The sequence below is a fragment of the Labeo rohita genome, chromosome 7 (genome assembly GCF_022985175.1).
Source record: "Labeo rohita strain BAU-BD-2019 chromosome 7, IGBB_LRoh.1.0, whole genome shotgun sequence".
NCBI lineage: Eukaryota > Metazoa > Chordata > Actinopteri > Cypriniformes > Cyprinidae > Labeo > Labeo rohita.
The window spans coordinates 35,075,616-35,097,347 of NC_066875.1; the positions used below are offsets into that span (position 1 = coordinate 35,075,616).

The window sequence follows — 21,732 nt, forward strand, 5'->3', positions numbered from 1 at the left end:
ATTTGAACACATTGTAGCTATGAGAGAGGAGGACACAGGAATATTTCCTGATCATAAATTTAGGGGTGTAATTAAAATCAGTCAGTCAGATTAAAACATACACTGTTTTGGTAGTGAAAAAAAAAAAAAAACTTTTTTTTACATAAAGTTTCATAATTTAAAAGAAAATATAAATATTTTTTGAACCTCACTTTTTTTTTTAAAAGAATCATTTATTTTAATATTATTTTCATAAGTTGAAATTTAGGGGTTAGGGTTCAGGACAGCCACCTCCCGTTTGAAAGTACCCAGTAAATGATGATTTTTTATATATTAAGCTTACTGATATTTTAAATACTATTGTGGGTTTTAATAGATAATAGAAGGATATTAGTAAACATCTAAGGTTTGAATGCTTAAATGCTTTTTAGATCTGTTTTTTTTTTTTTTTTTTTTTTTTTTTTTTTTGGTTGTGGGACAGCAGTTTGCACCAATACTGTAGAATGGCCCATATATACAGTGAGAGAAAGAGAAAATTCAGCCCTGTTGAAACAGAAACTTATCGTTGTACTCATAACCTGAAGTGTATTTAAAAATATTTTTTTTAGTTGTGATGGGGATTTTGGGGGAGGGGTCTAATATTAAATATCAAAAATACATCAGGTGTTTTGCATTGCACACTGTGCGTTCATTTAAAATGCGGTACAAAACAAGAAACAGTAGACCTGACAAGTGCACTTAATGCTGACGATTGTACAAACGACGCACCCTACATAGGCACTTCAGAACTGGGTGGTTGAGAACTGACAACAGTGGTTCGTCGTCTCGCGAGAACTCTACAGTTTGTTTGTTTGGTTTTTTTTCCCCTAGTCGATTATGCTTATTATAAGGAGTCTCCCCCTACCGTCACAGCAGTGCAGTACGACTCTTCTTCTAGTTTCGTCAGAGGCTTGATCCAGCGTTAAAATCAGACAGGCGAGACTATAATTCACTCCCTTCCCGCTACCCCCAGCCCAGTTGTCCTGCTTTTTGCTTATCGCCCTACGGCACGGCAACAATTCTGGCTTTCTTCATTCAAGGACAGGCAGAGGAGGGGAAGAGCCCGGGGGAGAGGCGCTGAAGCAAAGCCGGCTTGGGAACTGGAATCGCCAGGTACAATTTAGGCATCTTTGCGGCTTCTGTGAGGGTTTACTCGGGCACTTCATATGTTCTTCAGCTGACTGGTACAACAGGCAACACTGTGTAGAAATAATAACATATACAGCAGATGATGCGATCAGAATGCGTGAATTTGGCGTCAGCGTGGGAGCGCATCTACTCGGGACATTTTACATTTCGTTTCATGTTGCAAATACAACCGATGATGAAGGTAGCTGACTATATTTATTACATTATGTTTATATATATATATATATATATATATAATGTTGTTGTTATACAGCCATGAATACTGAGGCGTATGTATCGTTTTAAATTAAGTATAAAGTAAACATTAACGGCTTTGATTATTGCAGTTTTATGTCATTTTACAGGCCAACCCGATTATTGTTGCATAATAATATGAATCACGGCTTCATTTTCTATTTTATACTCCGCTAAACACCGATGTTAGAAACACCTCAAATGCTAAAATGATATACATTGTGAGTAAATATATATATGCACATGCAGGAAAAAACGAATAACATTGTGAGTGTTCGATGCTTGTGCCTTTAATGGTCATATTTATGGCGCTAAAGAATAGATGTAATTAGACGTGCTGGAGAAATACACCGGCGCAAGCGCACTCGGAGGCCCTGGTTCCCTAAAATTAAGTCTTGTTTACCTTCAGCACCTGTCTACTTGTAACCTTCCCTCCTGTCTCCTTTGGTTTTCTACGACTTCATTAGAGCGTCAGTCGGCCGCTCATACGCTTTAAATCCTGCTGGTCGTAACGCTTAAATTACATGCGTCCGTGATATCGGTTTATTTATGTTCAGCGCAAAGCAAAGGTGATTTGAAGTATAGAAATGTTGTTGGATTTCCCTCTTATAGCTTTCACGTCTAAACCAGCTGAACTGGTTCGTTGTATTTGTATTTACACGGGTATTTGTGTTTTGTTTACACTTATTTTAAACGCACTGGGTCGTTTCTGCCATGATGTATACTGCCATGTCTCCGTCATATCTCCTAATATATGTAATAAAATATTACACTCCCGATTAGTAAAGATGCAAAACCTTAGTTTTCTTTTAACCCAGTATCACAATCATGTGAACAGAATTTAATCTCTTTTTGCACTGGTGTTACACTTTTTATCTTTTACACTGCCAGTTTATTAAAATATTCCTTTTTCTAATTAAATTATTTCTAACAAAACATTGTTTTCTTGGCAGTGTTTTTAATTTTTGTCCTTTTTCTTTTGTTGTTTCCCTTGAACTATCAAAAGCCAAGTTGAGATGACATCATCCTCCAGGCAGTGACATTGATGAACTATTGTCACATTTTCCTAAAAAGCATCAAAATGAAGCCTATCACTGAGAAATGGCTTAACTGTACCCCCTGTTAATTTTCTCTCCATTGTGTAAATACTTAAGCTACATTTAAATCAAAATGGAAGTGCCCCTTAACTTAAGAAAACCCTTACTAATAAGTGTAGGAGTACATTACTAAGGGTTTTCTTAAACTTGATCAGAGCATATTTCTAAAAGTCTGTCTGATATGCTTGCATTACAACACAGGCATATTGATTTTAATTCAGAGAGCTCAAAATATACTGCATAACAAGAATGACCCACTTGGTCTCACAATTACGTAGAGACTTCAGAGAGAACTCAGATGTTGATGCAGTTATGATAAGCTTTTAGACTTCAGAAGCTGTGCTCCACTGGGAAAAGTTAATTATAGTCATACAACTGCCTCAGAGAAGGCAATTAACGTTAACATTCTATTGCAGCGTGCACACTACCTCATCAACTGGGGGATTGTTTGAAAGCTTAAAATATTGTGGTTGTAATTGTAATAATAGCGTCTCTACAGTTGGCTTCTGGACAGCTTGAGTGCAAGTGTGTATGTGTTGGCACGTGTTCGGTACAGAGCACTCTCTCATGAAATATTAGACGGACGGACCACGAAACGGAAAATTCCATCGATCTCAGTGGCGCTCATCAAACTGTCAGTTTTGAAACGTTTGGGCCTGTTGGTCATGTCACGCTGTGGGTACCAAGAAATGACAGCATGAATAGAACGTCATTTAGGTTGCTGGTAGTATTAATTCCGTCAAAATCGTTGGTAGATGGAAATTCTGACTAATTTAGACATTTAAAGTAATCATGTTTATTCTGTTCTAGGCTTTCTGCAATTGGTGGGCCTGCTTGTGGTCATTACAAAATTAAACATTTACTTAATTGCATTGCAAATGGAGATTAAGGATTTTAAAGGATTTATTCTCGCCTTCATTACACACAAAAAGTAAGCAACAGTCTTAGAGATGGAAAAAATGGCTAAATCAAGTAACAGAGGATGCAATGGGTAGTGCAGACTTTTAATTTCCATGGCAACAGAGTTCAACCTGAGATAGATTAAGGTTTGCTGGCAGTGATTCTGACAAATGCAAAGAATGAGAAAGGGACAAATATGTGCTTTATGATTTAGCATTAAAGTTTCCCATTAAATCGAAAAAGACAGGCTGTCATCCAACCTCACAGGAAAGCATTGTGGAAAGTTAGACAGAGAGAGAAAGCGGTGTGTTTAATGACATGATGGTGTGCACAACAACGTGTAATCCCAAGCTGAAAGCAAACCCCCCAGTGAACTTCATACATGGATTCCAGGATCTAATTTGAGTCTGGCCAGCCTCTCTCCCCCTCTGCCTATGCCCGATCCCCACTTATAGCTACCCTTGCCCCCCATTTCCGGCATGCAGCTGTCTTTTAAGATATTAATAAATCCATTGAGACGCCGTGACTGATAAATTGCATTGCAGTCCCACAAGCCTCTTTTCACTATTGAGTCCAATATAATCTTGCTTGTTATTTTAAGATCGGTTTCTCTGAAACCGCCAATAGATTATGCAATGAGCAGTCTGGTTTAATGCATTTGGCACCAATTCCTTATTAAGATATCTTAATAATTCATGGATGGTACCTTTGAGAGGCTGTATTTCATTCTTCAGAACAAAAAATACAATATTTATGAACTACTATTTATACGACGAAGGTCATTGTATGGACAAAAAGAAAGCTTTTTTTCAAAATATCTTCTTTTGTAATACGAATGATGACAGAATTGTCATTTTTGGGCAAACTGTCTCTAAAGGTTGGATTGCCGAGATCACTTAAGTGATGCTTTGTGTAGCATATACATAGTAGATAAAGGGTTGGATGGACTGAGAGGCAGATGGGCTGGTAAAAGTGACACCCTCAAAAATAGAACCCCACACAGGCAAGGAGGCAGGGGAACAGAAATAGCCTTGTTTAAACAGACACTCACACAGCTGCAGTCAAATTCATGCGCTCCTATCCCTAACGGTGCCCCCTGAACTAATCCAGTCAGCATAGCAACCAGGCAACATGTAAAACATAAACATCCACCTCACAGGTGTGTTTGTGAGTCTTGGAAAGTGAGAATTAGTGAGTTTCTGTATGCATCAGTCTCTTTCTTGGTTGGTCACACTGTCATATCCTGTTTGGCCTGAAAATCCGTGTCAACGTTCTTGCAGTCACACTTCGTTCTGAGCATGCAGTTACTTTTTAATTATCATCCGTTGTTGCCTTAGTTTTTCATCTTTTGTCTTTCATTTACAGGTCATACTGAGCTTGGCTCAGAACAGTGAGATTGCAGTAGTTTCCCAGCCACCAAAATAAAGTCACCATGAAGACCTCAGATATTTTCCTTCTGCCTGCTGTGCTCCTCATGTTCCTCTTCCACTGCTGTCTTGCACAGAGCGATTCCGATCTAGTAGTAGCAACAAGGTTGGGCCATGTGCAGGGTGTACGCTTGCCTGTTCCAGACCGGAGTCATGTGATTGCTTTCTTGGGCATCCCATACGCTGAACCTCCTATTGGGAAGAGACGTTTCAAGAAAGCAGAGCCCAAAAAACCTTGGAATGGTATCTTCGATGCTAGGGACTACCCAAATGCCTGCTATCAGTTTGTAGACACCTCTTACCCAGGCTTTCCAGGTATCGAGATGTGGAACCCCAACAAAATGATGAGCGAGGACTGCCTTTACCTTAATGTGTGGGTACCTCCTACCCCTAGGCCACAGAACCTCACAGTAATGGTCTGGATATATGGTGGTGGCTTCTACAGTGGCTCCTCCTCTCTTGATGTCTACGATGGACGGTACTTGGCTTACTCCGAAAAGGTAGTGGTTGTGTCTATGAACTATCGTGTCGGAGCTTTTGGATTCCTAGCCCTCAACGGCTCATCAGAAGCACCAGGAAATGTGGGTCTCCTTGACCAGAGATTGGCCCTCCAGTGGGTCCAAGAAAACATCCACTTCTTTGGTGGTAATCCTAAACAGGTCACCATTTTTGGAGAAAGTGCTGGGGGAGCATCGGTTGGCATGCACGTTCTGTCACCAGACAGCCGCCCGTTCTTCACCCGCGCCATAATGCAGAGCGGTGTTCCTAATACCCCCTGGGCTACCGTTAGCTTTGACGAGGCCCGTCGGAGGGCCACCTTGTTGGGCAAACTTGTCGGCTGCAGCGAGGGTAATGACACTGAACTGGTTGACTGCTTGAGGAACAAACATCCACAGGAACTAATTGATCAGGAGTGGCAAGTCCTCCCCTATAGCAGCCTGTTCCGCTTTTCCTTCGTGCCTGTCATAGATGGCGTTTTCCTTCCTGACACTCCAGAAGCCATGATTAACTCGGGTAACTTCAAATACACTCAGATCATGTTGGGTGTAAATCAGGATGAGGGATCTTACTTCTTGCTATACGGTGCACCGGGATTCAGTAAAGACAATGATAGCTTGATATCTCGAGAAGACTTCCTTGAAGGTGTGAAGATGGGTGTTCCTCATGCTAACGAGATTGGTTTGGAGGCAGTTATCCTTCAGTACACTGACTGGATGGATGAGAACAATCCCCAGAAGAATCGAGATGCAATGGACGATATTGTAGGTGATCAAAATGTCATCTGTCCTCTGCAGCACTTTGCAAGGTCGTACGCTCAGCACACTAGCCTCAATTCACAACCAGGAGCTGCGGCTCCTGGGACACTAGGCTGGGGAAACTCAGGACCAACAAGCTACAACAGTGGCAACACCCATGGTAAGTTCATTATGATAGTAAAGAATAGGGCTGTCACAATTCCTTGATTCAATTTGAGTACTCAACTTGAAAAAAAAATCCTTGATTGCCAGAGTTTTGTCAAGTAACCGGCCAAATACTGGAAGTGCCCTTACAAAAATTAACCATGATTTTACAACAAATAAAACCAAAAAAAAAAACATGGTTTCTATAGTTAAACCACGGTAACTACAAATTAGCCAAGGTTTTGCTATACTAACCATAGTTCAATCATGGTATTTGTAGTAAAACTGTGGGTATACAAATAGTCGTCAATTCGCCAAAAAAATAGAGTTTTACTATAATAAAACCATGATTAATTTTCGTAAGGATGAGCATTCCACGGATGAGAATCAGTGAAACCCATTATTAGACCATTTTCCAAGGCTGCATGGTATATTAGACCCAATTAAAAATCACAAAGCATAATGCTATTGTGAATTCACAAATGCTACAATTCTATTATATATATGCATGTAGGTTAGATGCATGCATGCCAGAGTGGCTCCGTTTATAGTCAGTGCTGCTCCACATGAGCTGTTATAATTTACATGTGTGGAGCATCTCAAACTCCATCTCTGCATATTGTTGTGAGTTTTCATCAAATTTGTAAATCATTTATAAACCTATGCAAACACAGGAGAATACATCAATATCTTTCTTCATGCTAACTGTTCATTGCAATTTCAAAATAAAGGTTTAAACTCTCACTCTGCGTTTACACATTTTGATGTCCATGTATTCTAGAAATTACAGCAGCTGTAGCATTTCTGTCGTAATATTAAAGATTATGTGGACATTTAAATTAAATGTTTTTTTGTTCAATATCAAACAATGATTAGATTGCGCTAAAGTGTAAAAACAATTGATTATACATTACGTATTTTATCAGTTTTGTTCAGTACAACCATATGATTACTTGCTTTTGATACTTTATTTGAACTAAATATTTTTTTAAAAAATAAAAAAATTATAAAATCTGAGTACTCGATTAATCGTCAGAATAATCGTCCGATTACCAAAGTAAACATTAGTGACAGCGCTAGTAAAGAATAAACATAGTGTAAAACTCTTCGGTGTGAAGCGGCAACCATTAATAATCTTGCCAACAGGTGTCAGTATGAAGTCCAAGAGCACTAGGATGAAGAAGAGGGAGCGAAGCACAAATTTACTGAGAGTATCTGTAATGTAAAATATTTCAAGGCCTAATTTTCTCAATCTGTACTGCCGCTCTTTGTCCTTAGGTGCTGTGTACCTTTACCTGTTTGACCATCGAGCCTCAAACTTGGCCTGGCCTGAGTGGATGGGAGTAATCCATGGTTATGAGATTGAGTTTGTGTTTGGCCTGCCATTAGAGAAACGACTCAATTACACAGCAGAAGAAGAGAAACTCAGTCGACGAATGATGAGATACTGGGCCAATTTCGCTCGTACCGGGTAAGAGAAATAGCAAAGGCATCAGCTGCCCAAGAAAGATTTGTCGTCATTTTAACTCTATATCTTTCCTTTTTCTGTCTACATGAAGTAATCCCAACATTAACGTTGATGGCAACATGGACAGCAGTCGAAAGCGGTGGCCTCAATATACAGCTACTGACCAAAAGCACGTGGGCTTGAACACAGAGCCACTGAAGGTGCACAAGGGTCTAAGAACGCAGGTTTGTGCTCTGTGGAACCGCTTCCTGCCTCGCCTACTTAACATAACAGGTAATGAACCCAACTGGTGTATCCCACTGTCATGCAAGTAGATTTTCTTATATTTATTAACACAGACACAGTGGAACTACAGAGGAACTGCAGGTCATTTTTGTAGAATTTAGTTTGAAGGTGAGAAACTGCAGGCTTGTGTTTTATGGACAGGTCAGTGGAATTTATGGTTGTTTAGGAGAGGGAGTGGACATAACAGAAGTAAGATTAAATCATCTTACAAAAATGTGTTAGGTTCTGTTTATCTACTTAATTTTCCTCTATCTCTCATTTCTTTATTTCAGCAGTTCTGAAGTCTTGAATAAACCGTAGCCAAGTATGTTTTTCAAAAATTAAAAGTGAGAATGTGTGTAGATTTTTTTGTTTTCAGGAATATATTTGGAGTTTTTTGTTTGTATTATTATTATTATTATTATTATTATTATCTGATATCTGGTTTCCTTCTGAGGGCAAAAGAGGTTCAAAGAACATACAGTTTTAGCTATAATATAAACCATTTGCTATTTCTCAAGGAAATGCCTTGTCTGTGCAAATGTATCTTTTGTGCTCTGAGTCTAAACAAATATCCTTTGCCAACTATTACACTGGAAGTGAACCAGAATATGAAGCAATTAAACACTTGCTCTTTTAGGCGGGGGGAGGGAGGGTTGTGCAGGCCTTTCTATAGTGGCTTAAAATCATAAATTATAAATTCTCCTGTGGGGGCTGTTGGCAGCTGCTTTGTTAAATGGGTGGGAACTTTATAGGGATGTGGTACTGCCGAGTAGTTCAATGGATTACTTAATTTTTACAGCTCTCTGTATAGAAATGTTTCCATGTTCTGACATTCTTAAAACTCATGCTGCCGTTTTCCTTATATTTATTGTCATATTTCTTTCCCAGACAACATTGACGATGTTGAGCGGCAGTGGAAAGTGGAGTTTCATCGCTGGAGCTCCTACATGATGCACTGGAAGAGCCAGTTTGACCATTACAGCAAGCAGGAGCGCTGCACAGATCTCTAGATAAATCTGACGTGAACGTAAGAAAGTGTAGATCAAAGAAAGACAAATCTGATGACCATAACCCTTAATAGTCTCTTTTCGGAACGGTTGCCAAAGCTTTTTCGTTGATAGCTATCTCAGAGCAGGTATGAGAATGAATTTGTGACTGTTGCACTTTTGTTTCTCCCTGTGCAGGATATTATTCTTATCAACCAGTTATGTGACAATATATATATATATAATAAGTGGTATCTTCCAGTACATAAGGAGAGGAGGTGAATTCAAGCTGCTATTAGAGATTATCAAGTGCTACGGTCATCAAATGTATGTATCAGATGGAAAAAAGATGTTATAGTTATATTACCTCTAAACAGTGAGCGTGCATGTCTGTTCCACCAGAACCTAGAAACCCTCATTTACACTGGTCCTCAGGATCCCACTTTTTTATTATTTTTTTGTTCGTTTTGTTTTTATCCTGTTTTCTTATAGGCTTAAATTTATAAAGGCTGCTTCACAGTACATTTCTCTCTGTATCTACCACATCTACTCAGTATTTCACGTGCTAGTTTATCGTGTGAACTTGTCTGCTGTCTCTGCTTTCCAACTGTGGTCCAACTCAATATACTAATACTTCATGCAGGAATCAGGAGCCATTTAACTTCATGTATGTTGTCTAACTGTACTGAGTTGTTTCTGTGTGGGCAAGTCTGTGTGTGTGTGTGTGTTAATGTACTAATACTTAAAACCTATTTTTTATTTCAATTGCTACTTACATTGCATGCATTCTAGCGCCCACAGCATGACTCTACTTGTGTGTACGTATGAGAAAGAAAGTCTGTGTTTACCATATACCAACTACATAGGTCAATATACGCGTTTATATGTGAAACACCGCTAGTGAATTCACCTACGGGCATTGTATGTTTGAGTGTTTTATCTTAGACGGAGAAAGAGAGAGCTTGGTGAGTGAGACTAATGTTGTCTGTGTGCCAAAGGGTCAATATCATTTTTTTTCCCCTTGCTGTCTCCCTCTCTCGATGGGAAAGGCTTCTCATTACGATAATGGAGGGAGAGTAATTTACTTAGTGCTCATTTGAAATGACAGCCCGCTGTGTCAGCCATCTTAACTCCAGCCCTACCTTCACCCTTTTGATGCAGTGGGAGGATGATGAAGGAAAACACAGGCAAAGGGAAGCTGTGAGGACAAACAAGAATACAGGGTTATAAAAGCCACTCCTATCATGTTCTATATTTATTGTACTATTTGATGTCTTTTTTTTTAAGTAAATTATTTGCATGATTGCATTAAAAGAACTCATGTGGAGTGTTTTAGTTAGCTTAACAACAGAGCAAATGTTTTATTTTTGTGTATTTATTAATTAAGAGTGTGGAATACATATATTTGCATTTTGCCTGTGAATCTGGATCAAACATTATTTTGTATTTTACTGCGTGAATGTATCATTCTGTCATACACACTGTCTCAATGCGCAAATTCATGTTTGCTATGAACATGCTCAATTTGTGAATGCTAGTCTATGCCTGTCTCATTACCTTCCTGTCAGCCTGTGTCTAGAACTGTTCATCTAGCCTTTTGTTAACACTGTGGAAAGGATCTGACTCAGTAACTCACTAACGATTGGTCGGCTCTAAATATGACTGGAAATAGCTTTAAACAATGCCATTTAAGTGGACATAATATATCGTACTAGCTAGACAAATGTCACGCGGGTACGGTATGATTATGCGTGTTTGTTTATGGGTCTGAATGACAGCTGCTTTTCCTTCCACTCCATGAAATCAACTTGTGCATGCCCTAGACATGACCTCTGTATTATGTACTTTAAAAATTGACTGTTATCCTCTCTGACCATATTAGTGCTGATGTCTGTTAATATTATTACGCATTTATGGCTATGAAAACCTTATAATAGCCCAGATATAGATAGTGATGTTAGCAATAACAAAATACACTTAAAATTGAATATTTATTCGAATGCATTGATGCTCATGTAATGTCACTGACTTGACTGATAAACACAGTGGTCATGAATTGAGAGCACTGATCATGGATATTATAACTGTCTATAAATCAACTGTATCTTCAAAGCAATATAGAGTGCCATATGCTATCCTACAGATATTTTTCTTCAGTTTTTAATGTTGTTTGTAAACTCTGCATCAACTTTATAGGTTTCCTAATTGCAGACATTTAGGTAAGCAAATTAGTTGCCATTGAGGATTCCTGCCTCTTAATTTTGACCACAAAGATAAAATAATAACTATATTATATTGCAAATCCACATGATTCTACCCCAAATATATGTAGAACATTGCACATGGCTGAAGAAGCATATTATGTTCTGCATTTGTTGCACTTTGACAACATACATATAATAATAGCAGTCACTGTTATTGTTGTCTTGTTGTTGTTCTTTTTTTATTCTTCTTATTATTGATAATTTGCTCCAGATATTGCCCGCTGTGTCAAATTAGTGCCAAACATGTATGGTGACAGCATCGTGCAAATCCTCCGCATGGTGTTATTTGTCATATCCGCCTTCTCTGGGCACCATATCAGAAGCTTTCCAACGCAAACTCAATAAACAGTTATTGACTTAATTAAAGGATCGCTGCTTGGTTGTGTGGTTCTTTTCTCATTCAAAACATCTGAACATGAATTCTAGCTGACGGGTTTGTGCACCAGAGGGCAGCATGCGCCAATATAAAAATTATACATTGCGCAATATAAGCAGACACTTCATTTCAATGTACTTTTAGTTGTTTGTATGTATTTTTTAAAATCAAATTAATGATACAAAAGAATAACAATAATAAAAAACGTAATTGGTCGTTATATTTTATTTCTTTTAAAAAGCGTTCTCCTCTCAGTGATCACAAACACGAACAAAGCGGGTTAAAAAAACAACAGGAAACGTATCGCTTCAACCATCATACGTTGAAATGATTTGGGGAGGGAAAAAAATATATAAAAACTATGTATGTGGAGAAAAAAACAGAATTCCTGAGCAAAGCATGTGGGGGAAAAATACCGAATGAACTGCGCAGTTTCTACGCATCTTTGATTGTACCGAGTATTATTTTGGTGTTGACCAATAACGACCGACGGCTGTAATTTAGACCAATAAGCACCATTGAATCACGGTGTCATCTTTATGGCGCACTTATGCTACCCGTTTAGTTAAGAATGCTTTTATTATTATTTTCATAATGTAAATAGTTGAAGAATAAAGATCGCGGTCGTTTTCAGTCAATCATTGGTACACAAGTCAGCTAGCTGTCTCCTAACATTTGTAAAGCGCAGTCCTTATTACTCAGTTGTAAATCAAAACAATGACTTCAGCCTCTACCAAGGTAAACGTGTTGATAAGTATGGTACCCAAAGCAAGATTAAATGTTTACCTTAATAGTATACATCCATGCTAATTGCTTTCGTAGTGGACGTGTTTTCATGTTTTGTTAAAGCTATTGGCTAGCATGCTAACTGTCAACCTAATACCAGCTTCAAAACATATTCACTCGATACAGTATTTATTGCTTGTTTTACTTATTTAGGTTGGTGAGATCTTTTCTGCAGCTGGAGCTGCATTCACAAAATTGGGAGAGCTAACCATGCAGCTGCATCCAGTGGCAGATATTAGTCCAGCAGGGTGAGACACTGTCTATTTACCGTCATGTCCTTTCATATACACACTGCATCAGGCTTTTGGTATGATGTAATTACATTTTCTTACAAATCTAAAGTGTGTATTACACATGTATACACTTTGTTAGTTTTGTAAGGTATATATTTTGTCCAGGCCCCCTTTTTGTAAAGCATTTGGTCATTACATGGAAATATGTACAAGAATGAATTTAAATATATTTTGCCTTTTTCTTAAATTTCGTAATGAATCCCTTAAAGGTTACTTGTCTGCTTTGGCCTGTAATATAATATGTTAAGTCCAATGCATTAAGAATAAATAAGCAAATTATTAAGACATTTTGATGTAATCTTTTCTCTTTTTTTAACATTATCCCCCTTGGATTTGTACTTGCTTCAGGATGTCATGCACAAGATAAAGTATTGTTTACAACGATTTTATGGGTTTTTTAACTTCTATTGCTGTTTAAAGGCAAAGGATATACACAAGATTATACCTACTAAAACAAACAAACAAAAAAACACAATGTCTCACATAATCATTTTAACACTAATGTGTGTTGGAGTCTGTAAATTTCAGTAATGGTGTCTTCTTCGAGTACAGGTGAAATGTCAACTTTAATGCTTTTTAATGCAGTTACAATATTTTAAATCAAGGAATGGTGGTTTTTTGATAGCTAGTCCTGGTGTAAATTCAAGAAAAGCCAAAAAGGTTATGTGTTTTTAATTCATGTAGGGCATAAAAAGTCATTATTCATTGTGTTGCTTGTCAGCATCTAATTAGACGTTTCTTAAACATTAGGACACAAATGAAAACAACAGTCAAGAGGAAGATTTACGAAGATGGTGGAGCTCCTTTATCCACTGATTCACCAAAGAAGAGTACCAAAAAGGTGCCGGTTTCTATGGCTCCCCCAGCCCCACCTAAAGTCATCGCTGTGCCAACATCTCAGGTTGTGGTGACTACGGGTTTACAGCGGCCAACCACAGGTCCATCTAGCATTAAGTCATCAAAGACAGCAGGTCAGCATTTCTAAATGCATTTATTTTACACTTGCAAAAACAAACGATTACTTCAACTCATTTAATTTCAGCATTTTGAAGTGTGAAATTTAACGGCTGCATTCATGTAATTTTTCCTCAGATGTCACTCTCAGTGCACTGAATGACTCTGATGCCAACAGCGATCTGGTAGATATTGAAGGGTTGGGTGATAGTTCCACATCTAAAAAGCTTAATTTTGATCAAGGTAAGGAACAGCTTCTCAAGTTTTTTTCTCTAAAATTCTGAATAAAATGACCTGTTCTCAGGTGTGTCTGGAAAGCTTTTAGACCAGTGTGGCTTCTTCCACTACATGAATGCAGCTTAAGCAAGTTGTTTAGTGTTGGCTTTAGTTGTTTTGATCAATAATGCATTTTTATAAAATTCTAGCCTAGTGGGGATATCGATCTGATCTGAAACAGTCTGTGTGCATAGTCCAATAACTTTTGCATAATTGGGCTGTTAACAAATTGGTTATATAGTCTTAGCCCTCAGGTCTGTTATTTCCTTGTTCTGAGTTCTTAAGAGGAAAATAATATCTGTTTTTTTTTTTTTCCAGCAGATAGTCTAAATCTCGACTCCAGTCTCATCATGAATTCCAGTGACTTGCCATTGTTATCCCGGTGAAATCTTCTGCAACACACGATCAGGAAAAGGAACTAACCATGTCACTTCGAGAAACTTGCATATTTTTTTTTAATCTGGAGAAAGTTCTCATTTTTTCCCAGGAAAAGACTCATTTCTAAGTCAGTAGTGAAGCTAGGCATATTTTATCAATGTAGGACAGAGTTTTGAAAGATGCTAGCAAATATTGCTTAATACATGTTTCTGTTCTGGGAAAATGTGTAATTTCTAAAATAAGTTACTGTAAAGTCATTATTGTGTAGATTTGTTTTTTTTTTAAACATTGTCAATAAAGCATTATGACCATTACTTGTTTTTTGGGGTGAAGTTGGCCATAAACCTTGAGTTTTTTTTCTTCTTAGACATTTTGTAATTCTTTGGTCTATTTACTTTATTTACTTATTCTTTTTTTTTTAATATTCAATTTTTACACAAATTAAAAACAATACTATTTTTAGACTTCGGTTTAACTCAAGATGATCTTCAGTCAGATTTTTCTGGAAAGCTTTTAGAGCAATGTGGCATCTTCCACTACATGAATGCAGCTTAAGTAAGTTGTTTAGTGTTTGTTTTAGTTGTTTTGATCAATAATGCGTTTTTATAAAATTCTAGTCTTGTGGGGATATCGATCTGATCTGAAACAGTCTGTGTGCATAGTCCAATAACTTTTGCATAATTGGACTGTTAACAAATTGGTTATATAGTCTTAGCCCTACCAATGTTTTAACATTAGGAACAGCTAATTTAGCATTAAATCACAGATTTTGTATTTGAAAAGAGTTGGTGTACAATACAGTCCAGCTGATCTCACAGCACAATGACACTTTCTGCCTATATCTGTGTTCTTGCTCATTGGTTATAATAACCTCACGAAGTGTGTGACTGATGATCTAATGAGATTAACAAGCCGTGGAGTAAAATCAGATCTGAATGGCATTTTTAAAAACAGAATGGTGGAGATGACAGTCTGACTTCTGGGAACTGGCATTTTGTGTATTGTAAATAAAATAATTTCACTCAAATAAGGTTTTGTTTGTTATTTTTAATGTTAAGCTTTTCTCTTAGGCATTTACAGGCAAGACTGAACAAGAAGAAGGGGTTTCATTTTATTTTTGAGACTGTCGAGGTAAAACACATACAACATTTAGTTTCTGGACAGGTGGTTTCCATACTGCTCCAAATACTGGAGAGTCGCTGAGTGTGTCTGTCTGACGGGAGCAGCACAAACCATACTGGCAACCCAGGGAGAGGGCAGCTGCCAATATTGATGTGCTGCTACTGTCAGGCACACTGAGACATCAAGTGGTCCAAGGGAGGAGAGAGGACGAAAGGAACATACAAAATATATGCAGATTAATTCAACAGCTCGAATGGTCACACTATCACACTAAAAAGCAATGCAGATCTCCTAAAATATAGACGAACAAATACAGGATGTACATTCCCAGCTGTCTGGGAATAACTCGCTGATGAGGCCACCTAAGCCACACCTGGTGATTCAGTCATGAATCATTTATTGTGTCTGGTCATTTGCAAAAATATCATTTGAGTTGGGGAAAAAAAAAACTTCTGCTTGTTCACATTTTTATTCATAAATCTGAAAGACATTTTTAACCCAATTCTAAATATGATACAAAACAATCCAGACAGAATCTCACACTACTTGTTATTTCAAAAAAAAAAAAAAAAGCTTACCTCTGATGCATTTATTACACTGTGATTTATGACATAAGCAGAACACCAGGTGTTTAATGCTGTCATGTTAATGGAGAAACTCCCAGGCTCCCAGTGACAGCACATCATGATTTGGAATTTGCCCTTAGAACTTACAAACCATGATGTGCTGCTACAGGGCACTCTGGGCTAAATAAAAAGATGACGACAGACTCCACTGGCCCTCACTAGGATAAGATTAGGGACAAAATTAATTGTTGGATTACGTGTAGTATATATATGTCTTATCAAAGTTATCAAAAATAAATAAATAATGGAAGATCAAAATTTGATGAGAATGCAGTGTGAACAAATCTCTTCTCTACTTTCTGAAAAATGTAATGACAGTTGTTTGACAGCAAAGAGTGACAGCATTACTGCTATTTCTCTAGCACAGACAATTTTGAGGACCCACATCTTTTCATGCCATTTTAATATTGCCCTATGAGACTTAATAAGTGAGTTATTGTGCACACACTGTCCTAAAATGGATGTTGAGGATGAAGACAAAATGGAGGATATAACAAAGGGGGGAGATGAGGAGAAAGAAAAAACCTGGCGCCTGTCAAAATGGTTTTATTACTATGGGAATAATTTACTGTGAGGGAAAAATAAAAAATATAAAATTATTATTTATTTTTACTCCTCCCCCCCCCCAATCCAAAAAAACTAGATCTCTAATTTTTAAACCTCTCAGGCTTAATATTGTGCAGCAAGATTAAGTCTCACTATAATAAAAGTTAAAAAGTATCTATTAGCATTACATATACAGTATAATAACAATGCATATTTTAATTATCCAGTGAAGTCATTGTTGCCAAAAAAAACGTTACATTAACTAAAAGGATTCCAGGGATTAGGAGTAAAATGTGTCCAAATGTGAAAACAAATAAGAGGACAGATAGAAAAGAATGCTTGTACAATTCATAAAGAATAATTTCCACAACTTATATTAAAGACAAATATTCAGCAAAGTATACAATAAGAAAAAACAAGAAATGACAAAAAGAATAACTTACAGATCTGCAGTATATTTAAGAACATAGTAGGTTTTAATTATGGATTGATAAGAGAATGGATAATAGTTAAGAAAAACAAAAAGAACATCTGATTTTAAAAAGTGTGACCACCAGATCAAGATTAGCTTCAAGATGTACAATTGTATTATTTATCTGTGAAAAGCCAGTGCAGTTTGAAGCGATGAGGGCATATGACAGATCATTTGTTGTAGTGTGTAAAAGGTAAATGGCAGAAAGATCTTGGCCCATCACTATATTTGACTGTTTTTCCTCTTTTTTGTTGTTATTTTGCTTGTAAAAATTTCCGTGTTTTTTTTTTTTTAGAAAATTGAAGCTTACACCAACAACACTAGACTAACATAAATGTGGCATTCATTAAGCAGGAAAACCACAATAATGATTGTTTCACTGAAAAACAAATTTTATTTTTAATTTGCTTAAAACTAGCAACTGACAAAAGTTGAAAGGACTAAAAAAGTATTTGATATTTATAATATCAACTGTTGTGGTAGAGAAAAAGAAACACCAAGTATTTTTGAAGAAGTTGAAATTTTTCTTTTAAGTACACCACACCCTGTGTTGTGTGAAGAAGTCCTAATGTCAGCAGAAAATCAAGGTTTATTTGCAAAATAATTCATTCTGACTGTTGCAACGCACCAAAACATAATCTTTAATTTTTGCTTAAAGATATTTGAGCTCACTATGAAGCTTAAGTTGATAGTAAAAAAAGAGGAAGTTTATCAGCAGCAAAATGCAGGCTGAGGTGTGACTAAAATTGTGCTAGACAAAAGGCCAACGTTTTTCACAAACGTATGCCATGAAATATTTCACATTTAATGCTTTTAGTTCAAATCAAGCCTGACAAACACACTTCCATCTCATAAAGGGCAGCCTATTTAAGGTCTGAGTCAAATGATCACGTCAGCACAGTTGCAGAAGGCATTTGCTTCTGTCTACTTCTGCCCGTCGTTCATCGAGAGAGGGAGAGAAAGGGGGGTGGGGGGTGTTAGCAAAAGAGAGGGAGAGAGAGAAAATGAGAAAAGGATAGACAGCAAATGGGTGGGAGAGGGAGACCTAAAAGAGAAGCTCACACACTTACATAGACACATACACACCCTGGCCTAACTTTGCTCGCCCATTCAAACCAGGGGCCGTTTTGGTTAAGCTCTGAAACGGACACAGGAAAGATTTCACTTACCCTCGATCCCCGTTCTCCAGCATGTTAGGCAACAGGGGAGAGGAAAAGGTGCCTGGTATTCCCAAAGTAACCCGCCGGACTCCCCTCTTCCAGTGTAGTCTGTCTCCTGCACCTGGGTAGGAAAAAAAAAAAAATTAAAAAAAAAAAAAAAAAAAATTGTAATTCCCCAACTTAATTCAATGAAGTTGTTTTTGTATTCAAAAAAGCCAAGCAAAGTACTTGAAAAAGACTTTTTCATTCTTTCAGAAAACTCGATTAAAGTCACAAAGTAGCTCGCCCACCTCAAATATTTTAATTCTGCGCAAATCTACAGCTAAATCTACACTCCAAACAGTTTGGCTGCTTTCAAAAAAATTGTAGAAACAGAATTAAAAAGGAAAACAAACCCACACATGCACTTATCAATGGGAATCCCAAGTCTTAATTTCAGGTCAAAAATACACCCATTCGTCTGAGCTTGGGGCTCCCATTCCAGATTGGGGGGTGGGGTTCCAAGAGTCAAATAAGTGCCTAAACCTTTTGTCCACCAGCACCTATTTTCAGCCCTTAAACCCCTTTCTCTCCCTATTCACCTTCAGACCAGCAGTCCAGTGCAGTGTGCAGCCTCTGCTTAGCTGTAGCTAGTGAGGCTGCCTGAGGAACTTGGTAGGCATAAAAAGCAGGGGTTGTAGCCTTTTTCCCGGGGCATCAGTTTCTACAATTAAAATGAACATTTTCGGGGGACAGGAAAAATCCCAAAAAAAATCAGGCCATCGCCCTGGGGTCCCCTTAGAAGAGTGTGAAGTTTGAGGACCGTCGGCGCTACCGTTTCGGAGGAAAAAATTAATTTCTGGGGCTTAGTGTCTGGGGCGCGTCAGTGCTAGCAGCTCTCGCTTGCTTGATTTCTTGTAGCCTTGCCAAAGCATTCACACAGCCAACGGAGAGAAAGGGAGGGAGGGGGGGGAACAAAAGAGGGAGAAGGCTCGGCTGCAAAGACGCACAGAAAGAGGGATATGAAACTAGGAAAAGTGTTATGCGCTCGCGGTGCGTTTTTGCGTTAAACTGCGGCCGAGCTGTCACCGCAAGCTCCAAACTCCACCGACCGCACAGGGGGTGTTTCGAGTCCAAACGCATTGTCCAAAAAGAAAGAAAAAACGTGACTTTATATTCTCGCCGTTAGTTCATTATCCATTGTGAAAAAACAAAGGAGGAACGGCAAAAACAGATGTCAAGTGTTTTGGGGTGCTCAAACAAAGCAAACTTTGTACACTTTGATGCTCTTTAGGCTCTCAATGTGGCCGGATTTTATGCGGGGTCTCTGTGGGTTTTCTGTGTAGTACAAGGCTGGCTACAAAGAGTGGAGAATATGTTGATCTGGTTCTACAGATAGTTTTACTGAGTAGCACAACCATGGTCCAACAGTACACACAAACCACACACATACACACACACACACACACACACACACACACACAGCCAGACAAGACAAAGACCTCTGTGATAATTCAAGTCAAAAAAGCTGAATTAAAAGAGAAATTCATGTCCGGCAATCAATACATTTTCAGATGAATATATTGTCACGGAAAGTTCAATTAAAACACAACTTTACATTACACAAAATGTCCTTTACAGGCTAATGCAAAAACAACCAAGCTGAAAACCAGATTAGCTTTAAAATAATTTACTATTAACACACAGCTAATGCAAGAAAACACATCTTTTAAAAAATCACTCTCTTCATAAAATTCTTAAAGAGTCAACTAGAAGAGCAAATTTATAACTCTACTTTTTGTGAAGATCATTTCTGTACCAAAAGTATACAGTCCCTTGTCTTTTACCTTTTAATCCTACCAGTATCATCTCGTACAACCAAAAACAAAAGCACTAAGCTTCAGGAACCACACACCAAAACAGGAAGACTAAAAATACCCCAACTAAAAACGTAAAAGCCCAGCACTAAAGATTTTTTTCTTTTTTTTTTTTTTTTTTTTTTTCTCACATCTGCAAATAAAAAGGCTTGAATTAACAATGAGTAAAAAACTGACAATTCACAGTACTACAAATAACTACAACAGTCTTTATCAAATAATCATATAAAATTATGTAAATCATGTGTCAGTTAATGAGCAGGGTTTTTTCTCCCCAAAAAACTACTTATTTAAAACATTTTCTTTTTCTTTTTTCAGTTCTGAACGGACCATCCCATGCCATGCCCAGCCTCTCCCTTATATTACTTTCAGCAGATGTGTAGCAAAATCAAGGAATATTGTTAAATATGACATCTAGGAACAGGTGCAGAGCTTTCATGGCATACCCAAGACCTCATCCTCACACTATGCCATTTATTCATTTGTTCAAAAAACGCTCAGTCGATGCCAATGCAGTACTTGCACACTACATACTTTTAGATATTCTAGAAAGAGTCAAAACAAGTATCACTTGCCAAATCTTTTACTGCAAATGTTCAGATTGTTCATAAAGAAATTCTTGTGAGCCCAGGAAAAAAAAAAACGAATAGGCAACAAGGAAACTACTGGAATTAATACATTAACTAAAGAGCAAAATCCATGTCAAAGCTACGAAAAAAGCAACGTGTACCTTATCACGAGGTTACAGGGTCATTGTAAAGGCCATAACATTACTTTTAGTAATAACTGTAACACTTTGAGGCAACTTTTAAAACAGCATCCAAGCCAAACATCATTCTATAATCGAATATCTGTGTTTATTTGCAGATTAATTGGTTTGACATTAATTGTAACTGGATTCATATATATATATATATATATATACTAGATACATAAAAATAGCAAAGCAATGGATTGTGATATTACAAACTGGAATATTAATTGGCTGGCATAATAATTATTGTCTTGCATAACTACGAGAAACGCGATAAAAGCAGAACTATTTACACGCAGTCATCTGAATCGATATAAGATGGACGTACGTTTCGAAACAGACAATTAGTCGGGTATTGAGAATTTCTTTTAATTTATATTGTAGGGCAGGTAATAAATAGTTTTGAAAATTGCATATTTCGAAACGTGGACTTTTGATCCGTCGCCAAACAATTCTCTCGTGGTTTTGAATATGTCACCTCAAAGCGCGTTTTCAACTACATTCGAAAAAATGTCGTTATTTTTTTCCAGACTTCTTAGTTTCGTCACACCGTCACCTAAACATGCCATTTGACGAACCAACGTTCTGATTTTCGAATAAGATAGAATGAACAACTTTAACTGTCATTTCGATGTCAGACAATATATTTTCATTCCTGTCTGCACTCTTTCAACTGAAGAAACCGCTGGGAATATATCTAAAGTCCAAATCCATTATTATATGGAGCGAATTAAAAGAGGGGACTGTGGTGCTTGAAGCTTGCTTGTGGGTGAGGGGACAGCAACAGAGGGGAGTGGTTCAGAACATTAGAGGGACCGAGAAATCATTGTCTTTAAAAGCTAACATATGACAAAGACTAGAAGACTACTTTATTCGGTTTGCTTTATGCTGTCAATATATTCAAAGCATCGCTTAAGTTGTAA

At 37.5% G+C, this 21,732-nt stretch overlaps 2 protein-coding genes across 3 annotated transcripts; both read left to right on the forward strand.

Annotated features, from left to right (window-relative positions):
* Window positions 1-785: 785 nt before the first annotated feature.
* On the forward strand, window positions 786-11,579 carry ache (acetylcholinesterase). Its single transcript, XM_051115118.1, has 5 exons — window positions 786-1,131; window positions 4,764-6,241; window positions 7,504-7,696; window positions 7,785-7,966; window positions 8,849-11,579. The coding sequence occupies exons 2-5, from the start codon at window positions 4,831-4,833 to the stop codon at window positions 8,968-8,970; spliced, it is 1,908 nt and encodes a 635-aa protein (XP_050971075.1). The 5' UTR covers window positions 786-1,131; window positions 4,764-4,830; the 3' UTR covers window positions 8,971-11,579.
* Window positions 11,580-12,090: 511 nt separating this feature from the next.
* zgc:92664 (uncharacterized protein LOC436695 homolog) lies at window positions 12,091-14,948 on the forward strand. 2 transcript variants are annotated; one of them, XM_051113576.1, is made up of 5 exons: window positions 12,091-12,324; window positions 12,526-12,620; window positions 13,416-13,636; window positions 13,758-13,862; window positions 14,214-14,948. In XM_051113576.1, exons 1-5 carry the CDS (start codon window positions 12,304-12,306, stop codon window positions 14,279-14,281), a joined length of 510 nt encoding a protein of 169 aa, XP_050969533.1. In that variant the 5' UTR covers window positions 12,091-12,303; the 3' UTR covers window positions 14,282-14,948. The 2 variants fall into 2 exon arrangements, with proteins under 2 accessions (XP_050969533.1, XP_050969534.1); XM_051113577.1 differs by having other exon boundaries at window positions 14,217-14,948.
* Window positions 14,949-21,732: the final 6,784 nt, after the last annotated feature.